Genomic DNA, 18,735 nt, shown 5'->3' with positions numbered 1-18,735 from the left:
TTCAGTTTATGTATGGAGTTTTACACTGGAAGGCTGTTTTCACATGGAGAAAGTTTCTCTGTGCTCACTTTAAATCTGAGTTTAAGGCACAAGAGGAGCTGCTGATATCACAAGTTTGGAAGCCGATCACGGTCCAGTATGCAGCTGGATTGGGCAATGGAGTGGTGGGCCAGCTGGCCGAGCAGAGCAGACCAGGGGTGCGTTCAGAAAGTCCAAATAATCTCCTTTCCTAACCACTATTCCCTGACCCTGATGGAATATCTCACAAGATCAAGGAAAGATGTGAAGGAGAAGCTGGAAGGAGTTAGGAAAGGAAAACCACAGTGCAGAATAATTTTTTGTGTGCATTCCATAATCGGGGGAATGAGACAACTCAGAAGAAATCAGGAGCTCAGATAAATGTAAATGTTTACATCAGGGTTAACCCTGTGTATCGTGTCAGGAGAATAAAACAGCTGTTCATTTTATTTTATATTTAGGTGGCTGTGTCCAGGTGCAACTACGATGTTGGGTCATTTTAAACGTTGCTGCCACCATGAATTGTGGGATGATTCTCATTTCCTTTCGTAAAGGGTGGTGATGTTTTCAAATGCGAAAGGAAATGAAGTAAGAAAGCATTGACGCTCCTTTCCTTAACCTCTAGAGAATTCAAACAGCTCTTATTATGAAGTCCGCTGAAATACTCTTGGGTCATTTTACTTGGTTAAGGAGCAAAAACTGAGGTTTTCAGACAGAGGCTGAAAAGAGGAGCTGCAGCAGTGGACACTATGGGGAAACGTTAGCACATGTCACATCAAATCAAATTGTATTTGTACAGCCCATATTCACATATTACAATTTATCTCATATAGTACTTAACAAGGTGTGACATCCTCTGTCCTTAAGCCTCAACAAGAGTAAAGAAAAACTACCAAAAAATACACTATTAACGGGGAAAAAACGAAGACACCTCAGAGAGCCACGTGTGAGGATCCCTCTCCCAGGACGGACAGAAGTGCGATAGATGCCTCATGTAACCGAACACATCAGCAAAATAACAGTATTTACAACATTGATCAGAATAAACAGTTTGTAACATAATGGAAAAATGTGTCAAAGTATTTTTGGACATAAGAAAATGTCTGATAGAGTTGAAGGGAGCAGCCATGACAAATGAATTGGGCAGTTATTGTCAGTAATGTCATGTAAAACTTTTAGAGTAATGACCCAAATAAAAATGACAAACCCGAATATGAGCATAATATGTCTCCTTTAATTGCAATGACACACTGTTTATATTTGTCCTACAAGCTAAACTCTCTCTTGGGAATAATAAAGATAACAAAGACGTAAACTGTTAAACCCCCCCACCTGCAACAAGGCTGCACGAGGGGCTGTCCGGCCCTCTGATTGGCTGTTCTCCTCTGTCCATCACCCCCCCCCCCCCACCTCCACCTCCCCTGACGGCTCGGCAGCACCTCCCACAGACGCACAGCGGCGGCGCAGCTTCCACCGACGATGATATTCCAGGCACTTGCGGCTCGTCTGCAGCGGTAGGAGCGAAAGGAGGCGAGAAACGAGAGAGGAGCTCACCTCCTCAAGCTGCGAGTGAGGCAGGGACGAAAAGAAAAAAGAGAGAGAGACAGAGAGAGGAGAAAGAGAAGAAGGCTGTGGAGTAACAACCAAAGAAAGACAAGAAAGAGAGAGAGAGAGAGAGAGAGACAGAGACAGAGAGAGAGAGAGAGAGAGAAGACGGCAGCGGCTCGGAGGAGGAGTGTTTAATTGTCTGCGCTAAAGTGTTTTTTACGCACAGATTCGACATGTCATCGTCCGGCAAAGACAACAGCGGTGCCCAACACGCCAATTACGTGGGACCTTACCGTTTGGAGAAGACGCTGGGGAAGGGACAGACAGGTGAGTTGGGACAGATCCCCGCATGCACCTTTTTTATTTTTTATTTTAAAATTTTGAATTGCGTGATTTATCTTTTGTGGGAGCCAGTTGTGGCTTGTTGGGGTGTCTGCAGGTGGAAGAGAACTCACTGCCATGACACCTGCACCTGTCCACGGATAGGGTTTTGGGGGGGGGATTTAGGTGATGTTGGCTGTGCGTCGGCGTTGGATTGTGTGTCTTTTTGTGTGTGTGTGTGTGTGTGTGTGTGTGTGTGTGTTTGTGTTTGCTCCAGCGTGGAGAACGTCCGGCAACACAAACGATGACAGTGTGATGTCCTGTAAAAATGAACTTTTTTTTTTTTGGTGCCCCGGCTGCCTGGTTCTGTGCGTGTGCTCGTGCGTAAATCTGTGCGTCCTGTGATTGGAGCACAACGCCGTTAATCCCGATTTGCCTGATACATTGATCTATTCTTAGTCCGCAGGCAGGCAGGCAGGGAAAGGGAGCAGGGAGGCAGGCGTTTTCTCCTACAGGCTCCGACTGCAATACGTGGGTTTCCTCCAGTATAGAGTAGAGGGTCCCACCTTGACAGATTACACCAGGAGCAGGGGAGTGGGAGCCTCACTGCTCTATATTCATGCACCCGAGGGGATGCAATTGCCGGGCTTCGTTGAACAAGGAGCACATGCTTCATCTCAGCACAAGCAGCGGTGACACTGCAGTTTGTTAAAGTTGCACATGAGCCATTCATGATACATAAGGTGGTGTTTCATTCCATTGGCTGGTTTGTGCAGGAGCAGCCCATGCACTGTTGTCAGCGTTGCACAGTGAGAATCCTCTGTGGTCAAGTACATGCAGCCAGTGGAGCCATGTGAGAGAGGCAGGCACAGCCCAGTGTGTAGGCAGAGATGGCAGGAGAGATGCTTTGGAAGCTCACCGCCCTTACAGAGAGAGAGAGAAAGAGACTTTTCCTCTCCTCTTCCTGCACGGTCTGTTGAGATTGTCCTCCCATCTGCTGTCGAAAAAAAAACGGCTACAAAAGGTGTAACTTCCCCATAATATACCTGGTCCAGCTGGTCATGCCGAGCAGCCGTGTGTTCCTGTAAATGTTTGTGCACATGCTTTCTTGAAATAGCCTCCCTGGTCACTTCATTCACCCGGCCAGTCCCCACTGGTCATTAACTAGAGTCTTGTTCTCTTTGCTCATTCTCTACAGATGTTAAAGCGCGTTTCCCACCAGAAATTGAATGCCAGTGCATGTTCCATCCATGGGCATTGAGTTCAGTGTCCCATGTCTGCAGTGTGATGACTGTAGGATGATCTAACATTAAGAATTCATGCTGAAAGCTTTGTTCCCTTTTGGTTTTTGGAGCAGATTAACAAAAAAAATGTAGTATTTATTTAGCCAGACTCCCTTTCTCCTACAGCTCGCATTTAATCGTTTGTGTTTACAGGAGGATCCTTCGCTCACAGGCAGACGTTCAGATGGCTCTCAGGAGTGTCTAATGGTTGTTTATGGTGGTGTAGAGCTGGCAGTATGGTCTGCTGGGTACAGGCGTTTAATGACGTGGTGTCGCTGAGATCATCCGTGGCTCAGGATGTATTTATCTCAGTGTTGAGGCATTTTTCTTGCTACCCTGAGATGTCAGACACACGGACGGAAGCTACGGGTCCACATGGCTCATAACTTGTGTCCTTGGCCCTCATATGCCAGGTAATTTAATCAGGAGAAGTTTAACTGAGTTACAGGTGGACGGAAGAGCATATTATCATAATAGCACATTCATTTCGGCCTGGTTTTCATGTTTTAAATGTGCAGTGACAGCGGTGCCCTGAATTACGAGTGTATGCGTGTTGAGTAGAAAAGAAATCCCCTGGTTACTGGCGTCTGTGTAGCTGAGTCATGCCAAACCTATTCAGATTAATGACAGTGCATAATATCCCATTTGCCCATTAACCATTCGTTAATCTGTCAGATCTCAGTCCCAGGAAAGGGGTTGGTTTGGCAACTCCCATCCCAGTCGTGAGTGGCAGCCGGGCTCGTCCAGTGGGCTAAGTCCCTCGTGTACTTTCCCAGGCTGTGGTTGGCTGGTATTATTAGATGGGAGAAAGCGGAAGGCCTCTGGTTGATCTGGCTGTCCTGTTCAGTAGAGTGGTGCTGTTCCATGTTCATTAAGTGATTAGGCCGTGTCCTGACACACACACACACACACACACACGCACACACGCGGCCACCACAGTGGTTCTGGTTTGGCTTCCTGATTTAATCCCCTACACAGCCAAAGTCCCCTCGGCTCTCACTCACGCACTCACGTGGCCCAAAGGTAGAATGGGCTGGCCCACACCAGCTTAGCAACTTAGCACCTCCAAGCTACGGTTCAAGTAGAGTTGCACAGGCTGCATGGCACAGGCCACAGTTTTCCTACAACCACCACACGTGCATAGTTTAAACAGAAGGATGTAGCACATTATCACCTCCTCCAATAAGGAGGTTATGTTGTCATGTGCCTTAGTTTGTCTGTTAGATAGCAGCTAGCAAAAATGACTCAACCGATTTCCATGAAATTTCATGGGGATGTGGGGGACCACCCATGGGAGAACCCATTAAATGTTGGTGCAGATCTGGATCAAGGGGCAGATCCAGGAAATATTTTCCCCCTTTCTTTAACATGAGGTGATAAGGGTGTTTGTCAAAAATGATTTCTCAGACAAGAATTCATGGTTTATGGGCCTGATATGTTCAATACTGAGCTAGTTCATTTAAATGTGGTTTCATAAGAGAACTCTTGGGGCTTGGCGGAGATCTGCACTCTGAGTGCTATCCTAGTTAAATGTAACACTCTTACTCAGAATACAAGTGTATGGTTTATTCTATGTACAGTATATTCTGGACTTGCCTGTCAGTCTTCGACACCCCCATATTTCTCTCCACTTGCTTTCCTTCAGCTTTATTGCTTTCTCGCCGGTTTCCTCGGACTGTGTGAGCAATCCCGTCTTTGTCAGCTGTGCATTGGGGCTTGATGGGGTCTATAGATACGGAGTGTCGGCATGGCTGGCTACTGATTGCGGCTGAAGCCACAGAAGCATGGCAGCCAGTTATGGTGCATGGCAGAACCTGGCCGGGGCATTGTGCTCATGAGATGCTTCATGGAGGTCCCTTGTGTCTATACCTGAGTTTTAGCATTTCCGTCACCTTGTACTGTCATTTTGAAAATTGTCAATCAGCACCTTTTCCTATCAGACACTGAGTTGCGCTGCCTGTTGGGCTGTATAATGTTCTGTATTTGCCTCTAATCAATGTCACGGTGCTACAGTAAGTGAGGTAACATTTGTCTTTATCAGCAGCAGGGCTCCGAGTATCAGACTCTTTTGAGTTTCAGAATCTCGAAGCTTTGTTTGACAAAGCTGAAGATTGTGGATTTGTGTTTTCACCAGTGCACCGACTTAAGACTGAATCGCTACTCTGTTCCACTAATGCTTCGGAAAACACTGCCATGCTTCGCCTTTACTTTGTTCCTGTAGGCTGTTTATTAGCGGAATAGAGGCCTATTGTCTGGAAGAGATTGGCTGTTAATCCAGTGTAAGTCCCTGTTTTCTGCGAGACTTGGATATTGACAGGCGAACAGTTGGAGGTTGATATGTTGGCTCCTTGATTCTTTGATTGATGTTTAGAGTGAAATCATCTGTGCTTCGGGGCCTTTATATTGACTGTTCATCTGACAAAAAGCTGCCTGTGATTTCACGTCTTTGCTCGCTCTTTCTCTATTTAGTTCTCCCTGTTTCTGGAGAGTTCTTGTTCTCGTGCTCCCCAGGCTTACAAGGCATTTCAGCCAGAATCCTGCTATTCTCTGTGTTTCCATGTCAGCGAAGGGCCGGCCAGATTGTACCTCTCAGCGTGTGTTCCTCTGATGCAACATGAGGTTGTGTTTGTTTCCGTGTTTTAGGGCTTTAAAGAAAATCTCCCGTTTTGTCTTTCTTTTCATTTACACATGCGCAAATTAACTTCACCATTCCGCGAGTCTGGTAAATTGCACGTTAACGTAAAACCGTTAATTTGATGTTGATTGATAGCCGGTGAGCTGGGGACGGTTGATTCGGATCAATGGTCACTCCCAAAGATTTCCTGTCTGGTGGAGGAGATCCATACTGTTTCACAGCACATGATATTCCTGATGATGACAAGTGAAGAGGGAATGCTCAGTCGATGCTGTCAATGAAAAACCACTTGGCAAATCCACAGAAACTAAATGATTGTGTGCGTGTGGCTTGTGAATGGACCAGGTGCTCAAACTCTGGGTCACCCCTAGTCTGTGTGCTATTAAAATAATCCTCAAACTACTGTCGAGCTCAAACGCAGGTGTCCATCTCCCATGTTGCCATCTTCGACCTAAAATTGGTGTTATGGGTTACGGTGATTGACCCCCGGGTTAAATGGGCCCATTCTGACATTCAGGTCAGAGGAGCCCAGACCCAATGGCTGTGCAGTGTTGCTCCCAGCTGTGTAGCAGCCCGTGTTAGCAGGCTGGATGAGAGCTGGAGAGCAGGAAGCCAAGGCCTGCATGGTCTCAGCTGTTGGACTGTGGCAAACGCCCAAGCCCCTCTCCCTCAGCCCTGACATGTATCCTGAATTGTGGGAGGCTGGTGTGCAAGTGTGTCTGTGTGTCAGCTGATAAGTAATGTCTATTTGTGTGCTTGTGTGGATATATACCATCTCAAATGTGTGTCTAGGCTCAGGCTACATCCATACTACTACTTTGAGAATGAAAAAAATCATTGTCCACATGAGTGTTTTGGCTGTGTATCATTTTTATTTCCCGTCCTTATTAACGCACTTGAAAATGCATATCAAGTGAATGCTCACGCACAGGAAGACATGGGCGTGCTGGTGTACACAGGAAACATGTGGCTGTTAGTTACACAATTGTCGTAGATTGCTCGATTATTAGCTTGTCTCTTACGCATGAAGCAGTTGTAGCTGTAAAATGCAGAATTTAACTACACAACAGCTTTTAGCAACAGACAACAGACTCTGCAATGCTTGTAATTGATTATCTATTTTGCGTTCTACGTTGGTAGCTATGGCTTATGCCGGTTGTTTACTTTTCCGGAAGGGGGTCATGTGATAGGAGCTTGACGAATCAGCGAAGGCTATGTTGTGACTGAAAAGACCCTATCGGCAAACATTTGTCTACGTCATCATTTCTGGACATCACCGTTTCTGCCCATCCAGAGTCAAATGCTGCACCAGAGTTTTCAAACAGGGTCAGCAGCGTTTCCCAACTTCTCGATTTTAGCGTCTCTCCAGAGTAGTGTGTAGCAGAGGTAATGCATTTTCAAATGCAAACCTTATAGTGTGGATGTAGCCTCTGTTGCATCAGTGGTAATTTCTTGGCCTGAAACCATCTCTTGAGCAAACTGAGCCGAGACTTGGCCTGCAGTCTTTCCACCTGTCTGTGACTTTGGCTGAGGTTATATAATAATGATGATGGTCTCTGTCATTTACTGAACTTCTCCCCTCATCCACCTCGCTCCATCTCCCACCTTCCTCCGTCCCCCTTCCGTCCCCCTTCCCCTGGCGAAGTCAAGATTCACACAGGGACTCAGCCATGTGGTAAATCAGACAAGACCTCTGTGGAATTGCATCGATTGGGAGGAATGTATGTAGCCAATGATTTTCAGAGATTAACGATGAGGAGAGAGGTGAAGAACTGGAGAGGGGGAGGAGAGAGACGGATGAAGTCAAGGAGAACAAGGAGGAGCGGAGGAAGAAGGGAAAAAACAACCCTTGAACCAAGACGGCATGAAGTGGTCGTGAATGTTCGGACTGCGGCGGAGGTTATTAATTAAGGAAAAGTATTGATCACTCTCTTCATTATACACCTCCTCCTCCTCCCTGGTTTTTATCTCCATTGCTGACCTCGAGAAGAGGAGAGGGTTCAATCCTTAGATGGAAGGTCGGTGAATATGCAAACGGCTGCTGGAACAGTCTCCGTGGGCAATCACGAGTGAGTGTGTCTATTTATGTGCGTGTTGTTTGGGACAGGCCCCATTACATCCTATTTGGGTTTTATCCGAACTCGGCGCATCCACCGTCACCGTGTCTCTGCCATGTTATACAGCGTGGAGAATCAGGTTAGAGCAACATGGTTTTATGGTCCATTTTCCCCCAGTTATACCAAGACACAGTACACACACATCCATGCACACACAAACACGGTCTCTCTCTCTCTCTCTCCCCCCCCCCCCCCAGCTCAGTCTGTCCGTGTCTTCCTGTGTTTCTCTGAGGTCGCCGGCCCCGCTCGGCTGCCGGGTTTCACGTAATGTGTTATCGCCTCGTGCCATTTAGAATTTCACGGCGCTGGTTTCCCCGCGGAGAGAGAAACTCCGAAACACACCATTTCTCTTTTCACCGGTGCATCAAATTGTTACATTTATATACGACTTCACACTGTTTTCTTCAATAAAAAAAATAAATGTGGCGGGGTTTTTTTTTCGCCTCTAGACATCTCTGTAACCACCAGCCCGAGTCCCTGTGCACTTCTGATGCTGCTGCTCAGTCGTTTAAGTCAGTCGCAAAAGTCTCTTTCTCAACATGGCGAATTTAGGACGTACAGTGTATCTAACATCTTCGCACATGTCTGTGATGGAGGGAGCATATTTCTCTCTCTCCTCTCTCACCCAGCTCAGATTAACTCTTGCTGAGACGCCTGTCTGGCTCTGACTGTGAGAACGCCCGTTTGGTTGCCAAGGTTGGTTGTCTGGTTGTCATGGTTTCCTTGCTTCTTGCTGGTTCCCAGTCTGCTCTTATGAAGAAAGAAAGGGGGATACTCTCTCTCATGGTCATCTTACTTACTCTCTCTTGCTCGCTCACTCACTCTCTCTCTGCTGCTCTCATTGCTCTGCCCCTCTCGCTCTCTCTCAAGCCTTTAAGTGGCTGCAATCTGAAGTTAGCATCACAACAGGCAGCAGAATCCTCTGTTGCCTCTCCATGCGTGCCTCCAAGTTTGTCCCTATCCGACTTATTTCTCTCCGTCTGCATTGTCTCTAGATGTGACCGTGGAAATGAGTATGTGAATGACTGTGTGTTTTCACAGGTATGCCGCATGTGTGCATGCTTGTGCTCGGACATACGGCCGTGGATCAGACAGGCTCGCCTTGCTCTGTGCTCTTGTGCTGTGTTCCCATTTAAATCTGGGAGATTAGCACATGTGGGGAGCCTCGGCTTTAGTTGCTGTCAGCTCAGTTTGCCTTGGCAGGCTGTCCTCAGATCAGGGGGTGAAGCTCTGCACTCATCCCGCCATTGCTGTGTGTCCTGCTGAACCTTATCCATTAGCAAATAGGTGGGTGGGCCAGTGACCTTGAATTTGGTACAGTTCTCTAACTGCTGCGGCAAACTTCTACAATTCACACGTCTGTCATAGCTCTGCTTTATATAATGTTATCTTTCCGTTTTTCTCATTACAAAATCATCTACAGGCCCCAAAGAAGTATTACATCTTATTAATATGGTACATACCCTGTTGTGTTGGCTAAACCTTCCGATATAATATGCCTGCTTGACCCATAGGAATGTTCTTGTTTCAGCTTGTAATATATATGGATTTGCTGACCTTAACTGAAATTGATTATTCATAAATAGTTCCTCTGAATATAATCAGAAAAAAGTTCACTGAATCAGTTTTAACTAAGTAAGTCAAGTTTAAATATAATTAATTTATATAAAATATGAAAGCTAAAACTTGTATCAAAGTAAAGAACTTGCTTATATTTACATATTAATCCAAACTTGTGATGTGTTGCTATTGAGGAAATATCAGTTTGCTTGAAAAGTTAAACCCATTGAAGTCGTGTTTCCAGTGTGAACACAGGGACTGAATGAATATTAAATGACACGATCCCAGACCTGCTGGCATCTCCCCTCTGACTGTTTTCCAAGGAAAAGTACATGAATGAAAACGTGCGCTCATTTACTGCGTGCAGCCCGTCCCAGGGGGCAGCGACGGGGTAATTGGGATGCATTCAGAGTTTTTGCTGCCACTCTGTTGTCAGCTCTTTAGGCTATGAAGCATGATGTCGCCCATGCCTGAAACACCTGAGATGTGGCCTGGCATGTGAAGCGAAGCAGACGGGCCTCACTGAGATTAGGTTAGATGAGCATGACTGGTCACAAACCAACAACCTGCGCTGGCCGCTCGTCTCCGTGGCTCTGACTTCTGACACTTGGCCGGACTAAAGAGAACTAGCATCAAGGAGTGTGTTATTCATGGAGAAGGTGCGGAGGGCAGGCTCGGTTTGCTGTTCTGATAACGTTGTTGCCAGTTTATGATAACCTCCACCCCCCCCCTCCACCCGGATCGCTGGTATTACTGCATCAGTGGTCCGGCCAAGACGAACTGTTTCTTCTTTTCTTTTTTCCTGTGTTGCCACTGCATCAGAGAATGGTTTGGTGCTTTGAGTCGGCTGCCAGGTCAAATCCACTGTCGTGACTATGTTTCGGGGATGAAATCAGATCACATGCAGGCAGATGTCAAACTCGATGCGGCAAGTCCAGTTTGAGTCTTTGTGTTTTTGCCTTTCCTCCGAATCTCGAGCCTTGTAGCGCTGTTTTGTTTTATCAAAGTTTTCCAGCATAAAACTTTTCATACGGCTATCACCCTCTCTTATTGGGATTTTGCCATTATAGACGGATGGTGAACCAATCAGCATTCAGCTCTGTATCATGGCGTAACCTCTCGTAAAATAGTGTCAGGCGATACGCTCTGAATAACTTTAAACATCAGAAGATCGAGTGCTATATTCATAATGTATTCTGCATCACCAATAAATTTCCATTTTACTGCTTTTTGCTGTCCGTACATCCTCGTGAACCAATTAGGAAATTGGTGAGAAGTTTAATAAAACTTACAATGTAAGACTCATTATTTGTTTTGGAGTGATACATAGATACTTTGCTTCTTCCTTTATTGGTCTAAAAATCCTACAGCTCTAAGGTCAGAAGCTTTAGTGAAGTTCTAACGAAAGAGTTATCAGTCAAATTACTTTTATGTGCAGAGATTGTCAAATAGTACATTTGACCACTTCCTTTCTAACGGCGTTTTGTTATTGGGTCGTCTGTGAGTCCATCGCACTTTCACAAACACGATTTGTGAGAAATGCTGTGAGGGATTTTAGAAATCTGAGAAAATATGCTCAATAACTTTTATTGAATTAAGTCTTCACCACCTGTAGTAGAGTCTGGAAAGACATGGATTAAAACTCCAGGTGACCAGTGCAGGTAGATGACCTTTAATTCTAGTTTCTATCTCTGTCTCTCTCGTTATGGCTTCCTCTTTTTTTACACTCTCTTCTGTCTAATGGAACAGTTGATGGAGTGATTAAGGGAAAGAGCAATGCAGTAGAGGCGGGTTTCATCTCTTTATCCCGGAATGTCGTTTTTTGTATTTTTATTCATAACTAAAAGCTGCTTATTCCTGAGGCGGATGTTGCTGATGTTGCGGCTGCTTTTTGTAGTTTTGCTGTGTGTGTGTGTGTGTGTGTGTGTGTGTGTGTGTGTGTGTGTGTGTGTGTGTGTGTGTGTGTGTGTGTGTGTGTGTGTGTGTGTGTGTGTGTGTGTGTGTGTGTGTGTGTGTGTGTGTGTGTGTGTGTGTGTGTGTGTGTGTGTGTGTGTGCGTGTGTGTGTGTGTGTGTGTGTGCGTGTGTGTGTGTGTGTGTGTGTGTGTGCACGCGTGTGTTTGTCTGAGTGCAAGTGTTTTAGTGTGCGCTGCATGCTCCAGCGTCTGAGAGCTGTAACTCTTTGGACCACAGATGAACATGAGAGAGACGGAGAGGAGGGAGGCCGGGCTCACAAAAGGAGACAGTTTCTGAGTGAGAAACGGAGTCACAGCAGTAAAGCATCTCTCAGGGTCAGTGCCTCCATTGTCATTCAAATCAGGCAACCACACACAAACAGGAATGTGCTGTGTGCGGCACAGGAGTGGACGACTTCTGGTTTCTACAGGAATCCCAGCTCTCGCTCCGACTGGAGCAGATTTCTGACGTCACCACAGGAGGAGATGCAGCCACAGCAGGACAGATTGCTCTCAGTGCGAAGCCTGAGGACTCACAAACACAAACACACACACACACATACACACACACTTCCCAGTGCCTTTAGGACATTTTGGAAGCTTGTTCCCCTGCTCTTCGATCTTGTCCTCTGTTTAACCTCACAAAAGTTTACCTGCCAGTGCCGACACTTTTTGCAAAGTATTTCATACGCTCTGCATATAGAGAACTGTATTCATGTGGTTGATGACTTGCAGTGGCCTCGGTGCTTTGATGTGAGGAGTCAGTAGCCATAGCAACACAGGGACACAGCTTTAAGTGCCAGATCACATGTTGAGGGTACCAGAGTGCGGCTGTGCTTCAGTACCTTGTTATTTTGGTTGATCAGCTGTGTTTGCTGTCCTCGTCCTAGTTTTTGATTTATTATGGTTTGTGTAATGAGAGCATGAATGGGAGCCAGCAGTGTCCACGTCCATTTATCTGCGTCTCTGCACACATGCGCCACTGTGGCTTTCATTGCTACGTGTGGCACCGCATGACTCAAGTGAGTGTGTTATTAGGATCATTATGGGGCTAGCGTTTCTCTTTGTGTAATGTTCTCTCTACCTGTTTGCTTTGGCGGACACGTCGCAGCTTCCTCTGGGTTTACATCAAGTTAGGACTATCACTGTTTGCTTTAAGTGCGCTAAGAAGATGTTACAATGATTCCTCTCTCTGGTACATTTAGACGACATCGCTCGAGCAAACAGTTATGAGTCTTTGATTGGCTGATAAACGAGGTTGTGCCGCACTTCACTTTGACCCAGTTCAGACCTGGTATTTACATCCATCCCGGGTGGAAAAAATTGGACGGCTCTAAGTACAGGTGTGAACGCACCCAAGCTGCATCACTCTGACCACATTGAGAGGTTTGCTAGGATGCATGGTCCCACATTCTTTTTACTGTGGGAACTCGAATGTGTCCTGGGCCACGTTCAGGGGCCGATATCCTCTGATGTCAGATTTTTACCCTTTTCATTGTTTCTCATACACTTATTTATTTACCACCACAAAGAGACGTCTGCAAAGTGTCTACAAACAACATAATTGGCCCTTTGCAAATGACGTACGTGTATATTGTCATATAGGGGAAATCAGATCCGATCACAAAGGGTCACAGGTCACATTTTAACGCCAGGTGTGAACTGAGGTGTATGTAGAGCTGTTCACATGTGATCCAATCTCTCGAGGGAGGACAGATGTTAATACAAGATGTGAGCAGGGCCTCATTTATGTAACAAAAAAACCCCAACAGCAGCTTGACTACATTGCTTAACACACACCTAATCTCAGAAAGAGTTTATTATGGTTGACTTATTAGACTCACTGCAACCTGCTCCCTCTTTTCTATTTCTGTATCCATTATCCCTCTTTTCCTGCGTGTCTTGCCGCCGCCTTCTTTCTTGACCCTTCCTCCTCCTGCTCCCTCGTTTCCCCGCCTGGCGCCTAATGGAGGTATTCCCCCCCGCAGCCTCCAGACCCCGCACCGCCATTCTGCTCAGGTGGGGCTCATTTCATGCAGGATGATTAGATCCCACTGGCAGCAATTCAGGGTTGGATAAGCCCGAGTGTTGCGGGCCGACACAATAGCAGCCGGAATTCAATTAAATCTTTACATATAATCACCCTTGCAGTATATACCTGCCAGTCGGACATGCCACACACAGTATGCATGCACACACTCTCATTTTCATATACACACATATACATTTGTATAGATACATAATTAGGTATTTATTTACTTACAATGCAGCAGATATAATGAGCACGTATAGCTCATGAATTTTAATATTATGAGTTTCCCCCTTCCCCCTTTACTCTTCTTATTCACCACATTTCTCATCTTTCCGACTGTTATGGGAAAAAATGACCAAATACTTGCAGCATAAAAAAATAAAATTGCACATTACACACACAACCATTTGTGTGTGTAATGTGTATAAGTGGGCTAATTCAATGTGAAAGCAGCCCATCATAGTATATCTAATGGAAGAGGCATATCCTGTGTTGATTTTAATGGGCCAGCGCTGGTAATTGCTTGTGAAGACTGATCTGAGCAGAATGTATCATCGTACCTCGAGTTACAAACTGCAGGGGAAGATGGCAATAGTAATTGGACATTGAAATAAGACGAGTGCGTGTGTGTAATTCTCGATTTGCTCCTCACATTTAAAATTAGTGTTTGAAGTATCACAACACTGTGGTTGCCAAGATTGGAGGATGTGGGGCATTTGTCATCATCAAGCAGTGACAAGGAACTCCGTAATGAGAAGTTTTGTATAAAATGCTTTGAATGAAATAATTTGTTTCCAAAAGCTGCACATGACATAAGAAACTCTAGTACAGGCAAAGACTTGTGGTTCTTTGTGTATATATGATGTTTTAGTTATTTGCCGGTTGGAATCCGGCGACCTAAACATCACTGCACGTGCCTAGTTAACATTGCACTGAACTCTGAGGGCAACACACTCTCTTACATGGCTCCGACAGCAGGTGACGTAAAGTAGCTACCTGAAACTCAACAAAATGTCGATCAAAAGGTTCCGACACTTGGTCATAGAGCAAATATTTGCTTCTGTTTAAAGGGATCGACACGACAAACTTAATGAACCATGTGCTGACACACGGATACATTTGAAAGTAAAGGAATGTTACGTGTTTGATTCCTTGCGTGACCCCCACATTGAGCACATCGGCCGGCAGTGAGGCCATCGCTGGCCAACGGTGCTGGGGAGACAATTGGAGTTAGACTACTTTATTACTGTATTAAGCACTGAAACTGTTATTTATAGTAAAATTATTGGAGTCAGGTTAGATTTTCAAATGCATTTTTTTGTGCATTTGTTTAAAGTAAAACGTTTCGGTTCTGGCACCGTTTAAGCATCTGTAGCGCTTTAAAAGAATTGATTTAGCACCGGTATTGGGGTAAAAAATACGAAACCCAACCCTGTACTCCATTGCTCGTTTCGTACAAGTAAAAATAAAATAAAGACCTTAAAAAGTTTAGTCAAATCAAAGCGATGCACCATTCTCCGAGCTGGACATGGGGGAAAATGTGGTGTTTTTCTCTCGTGTTTCCGACGCCCCTAAGCTTGTGATTGTGTCTGAACGACTCGGGCTGATTAGGCTTGCATGGGATCTGAATTTATTACTCTTGTCTTCGCCGGTGTCATTATACCTCAACCTCTTATATTCACTTCTTAATGAGCCTTTATTAAATATTCAAACCATTACCTGGAGGACTCCTCTTCGTGTGCACGCACGGTTTTATATCCTCGCGTTCCTCGGGGTGTGTATCAGCACTTTTTGAGGTCTCGTAGCGCTGACAGCCAGACAAAAGACAGACAGCCACAGGAATACATTTACACGCACCTGGAGACAGACATAATTTGAGTCGGCGTAATGATTTGTTATTCCAGAATTTACCGTCCCGGCTGATGAAGAGTCCGGGCTAGATCAGGCTCATTAGGCCCCAGAGAGATGTGCTTGTTTGCTGCATGTGTTAGCCTCACTCTGGGCCTCGTCTCCTTATTTCATCCCCGCTCTCACTCTTTCTTTCGCAGTCTCTCTCCCTGAGTGCAGCACTAAATCACCCGGACCCTTTAATTAAAAGACACATTCTCTCTCCTCTAAACACACTATAAACAGGCAGAGCCGCGCATTGGACACAAATGCACTAAACTCCTCCTCCCTCGCAAACACTTGCAGTGAACTCTATATCAAACGAGTGCAACAAAAGGAGGGTTGAACTTTTGGGCACGTCACCTGGCTCCTCATGCCCTTAATTCTCCCACTTGTTCAGAAGAGGCTGTTAATATCCCCGCTGTCTTGTTTGACTTTAGCAAAAGACCCTCCGTCCCGCCCTTGTCCCGTTCTGAAGTTCCTTTTTTAATGAAGTGCTCCAGTTCCCTGTGAATTACACCGAAGCGGTTTCTATGTCACGTATGAGGAGTCCCATGTACGAGGGCACGGAGGTGAGAGATGAGGCCCTCTCCTGGGGCCCCGGGATGTGTGTTCAGACTACGGAGGGATTCATTAAGCAAGTCCCAGGACTCGCATCAGGCCTGTTCCGGTTCACGCGGAGGCTCTCAGCCTGACGCCGCCCCCTTGCCTTTACATGCGCCTCGCACATGTGCCGATCTCTAACTACCTCACGGAGAGGCTAAGCGTGATTGGTGGAGAGGGGGAGAAGGGTCCTCTGTCTTTCCGGTCGTATACAAGCCGTCCTGCATAAAGCGATTACTGGGCTCCCTTTGGGCACTTTCCCGGTTTAATGGCTGAAGTAAAGGAATGGTGCTCATTTCAGAAACTGCTCGTAGGCAGCGTGTGTTTTTAATGTAATTTCAATGTGTCTAAAAAGTATTTTAACATTTGAAAAGAAGGGATGGTTATAATTTTGTCTGTGTGTGTGTGCAGACACGCGGCCATACGGTCGCCATTCGCTCAAACACAGACGTTGAATTGCACCTTCGGCTACTTTGCAGCCCTCTGAAAAATTCACATTTAATTTACAGCGCAAGCACATGCATGCAGATTCTTACTGTGTGTGTTCATTAGTGGCAGATTATTCAGAGTTGGGGATGTGATAAACTGGATGGAGCTGCTTTGGCTCTGATGCTGTTTAATAATCACCCTCCGATGAGCCAAACACAGGCTGCTCACTTATGACTCCAACGTTGCAGTGGGAGAACATTACACATGAATATGTACATACCACTTATTTTCCACATCTCTGTGAGAGCGCACGTGTGCACGGGGGTATCAGTGTTGGTCTGTGTGAGTGATTAATCTCTGAGGCCAGAGGTCGAGGGGGTCAGAGTGGAGATGCCTGTGGAGCTAATGACACTGATAGGGGTTGGTTGGGCTCAACCTTCATCATATTCTCCTCCTCAACACGTTGTCCCCCTCAGGAAATCAGTAACCTTATCACTGATGGGGGGCAGATGGGTAGAAACCAGAGGACCTGCTCCATGTGATATGGATCCTATAGTAAGCAGCTCTTCTTCATCTATTCTCTGTCTCCAGGTTAATGGCCTTCTCTGAGGAACGTAATACTGTGACTGCATGAATTTCTTCATTATTTGTTTTCTTATGCTATTAAATCATGATGATGTCTCTAAAAACAAGTTCCTTTGCAGCTTTGCAGTGGATCTGTTCAGTGTATTTTATTATGCAGCTGCACTGTGCCCCTTTTTAACTAGGAACTGGCACTGTTGGTTATTAAAACAGTCAAACGTGTTGCTATACGAAAACGCATCAAGTAATGGATCTCCTAATTTAGCTGTGCAGTATGTTTAAATGCGCCTTGAAGCCTCTAATGCCTATTCACCATAATATCTGCATTAACCATGCTTTCATAGCGAATTCATTATATCATATTTTTGTCCTTTTGCATTGCTTTTATCAACCCCCCTGAATAAAAAAAATAGCCTCTAGTTGTATGTGACAACACCCGACAATAGGAAAGGGTGAAGTGTTGCGTTTGCATTATGTGACAAACGCAGTCTGTTAAAGTTCTTCCAATGTGCGAGTGATTATTCCAATTATGATAACACAAATAGTGGCCTGTGTTTATCTCAGTTCAGCCTGTGAAAACAAGTTAATTAAGTCAAACCACATCGGCGTAAAAGATGTTATTTTATTCTGACATGTAATAGCTTTTAAATTGTTTGACTCCTCACATTTTTCCAATCAAAAATTTGCAAATCTTATTAAAATCACTGGGTGCCTTGCTCTATAGGGGTTCCCCCCCGAATTCCCAGGTCCTGCAGTAAAATCAAATCCTCAGAGAGAGAGAGAGAGAGAGAGAGAGAGAGAGAGAGAGAGAGAGAGAGAGAGAGAGAGAGAGAGAGAGAGAGAGAGAGAGAGAGAGAGAGAGAGAGAGAGAGAGAGAGAGAGACAGAGAGAGAGAGAGAGAGAGAGAGAGAGAGAGAGAGAGAGAGAGAGAGAGAGAGAGAGAGAGAGAGAGAGAGAGAGAGAGAGAGAGAGCTAACTAAGAGCTGAGGTCTTTTTAATCGTTTTTCACCAAACCCAATCTTTTTCAAAGCTTTTTTTTTTCCTCTCCCCATCAGCTTCTTCCTCTCCCCTCACTGCTCTCCTTCCTTTTTCCTTCTGCCTGTACATCTCTCTCTCTCTCTCTCTCTCTCTCTCTCTCTCTCTCTCTCTCTCCGTGCCTTTCAGCCTCCCCCTTGTATTTTGCTCTTCCTCCATCACTCTGTATTACCCCCTTTTCAGTCTAATGGGATCCCCGGTGAGCATGTCTCTCTCTTGCTCTCGCTCTCGCTCTCGACTGTATCCTCACTTATCGTGGTGAAGTTAATGAAATGGAGTACAAGAATGACCCCTTCCTTTCATTGCTCCCTCCTCACCTAAGTATCTTCATCCTGCCGAGCCCAACCCTGTCTCGTTTTAAATAGCCTATAGCTTCACTCCTTGTGTCCTTGTTGTTCCTTGCGTCTTTGAATTTCTACCTTTTTCTTGTGGTTTATGCCTCAAAATGCTGCTTCGACAGATTATTGTAACTCCCCTCTCTCGTGTCTCTGCATGCAATCAACACGGCTATAAAAGCATTTCTTCCCCATCATTGTTATTGTTATCTCCCACAATCCGTTTGAAATTCCTGTTCTGCAGTCTTACCTCACACCGAAATGAAAAGGCCTGGACACAAATAATGTTATGTGCTCAGTAAGCAGAATCACCACCTGCCTGCATGCACTCCCCCGGCTTTCTCTAATGATTTATTTTCTCTCTCAGGCATTATTAGACTTTTATCAGTGACCCCAC

General features: G+C 45.5%; 1 protein-coding gene across 8 annotated transcripts in view; it reads left to right on the top strand.

Annotated features, from left to right (window-relative positions):
• The first annotated feature begins 1,457 nt into the window (after positions 1-1,457).
• LOC117762735 (serine/threonine-protein kinase BRSK2) overlaps positions 1,458-18,735 on the top strand; it is a 172,201-nt gene continuing 154,923 nt past the window's right edge. For 6 of the 8 annotated variants that reach the window (XM_034587306.1, XM_034587304.1, XM_034587302.1 and 3 more), the window contains exon 1: positions 1,459-1,893. In XM_034587306.1, coding sequence (XP_034443197.1) covers positions 1,800-1,893 — 94 coding nt within the window. In that variant the 5' untranslated portion in view covers positions 1,459-1,799. Of the gene's footprint in view, positions 1,894-18,735 lie in introns of all 8 variants that reach the window. The other 2 variants (XM_034587300.1, XM_034587307.1) reach the window with 2 other exon arrangements.

The sequence above is a fragment of the Hippoglossus hippoglossus genome, chromosome 6 (genome assembly GCF_009819705.1).
Source record: "Hippoglossus hippoglossus isolate fHipHip1 chromosome 6, fHipHip1.pri, whole genome shotgun sequence".
NCBI lineage: Eukaryota > Metazoa > Chordata > Actinopteri > Pleuronectiformes > Pleuronectidae > Hippoglossus > Hippoglossus hippoglossus.
Note: the sequence above shows the minus strand (reverse complement) of the source record. Positions and strands in the feature narration are given on the sequence as shown.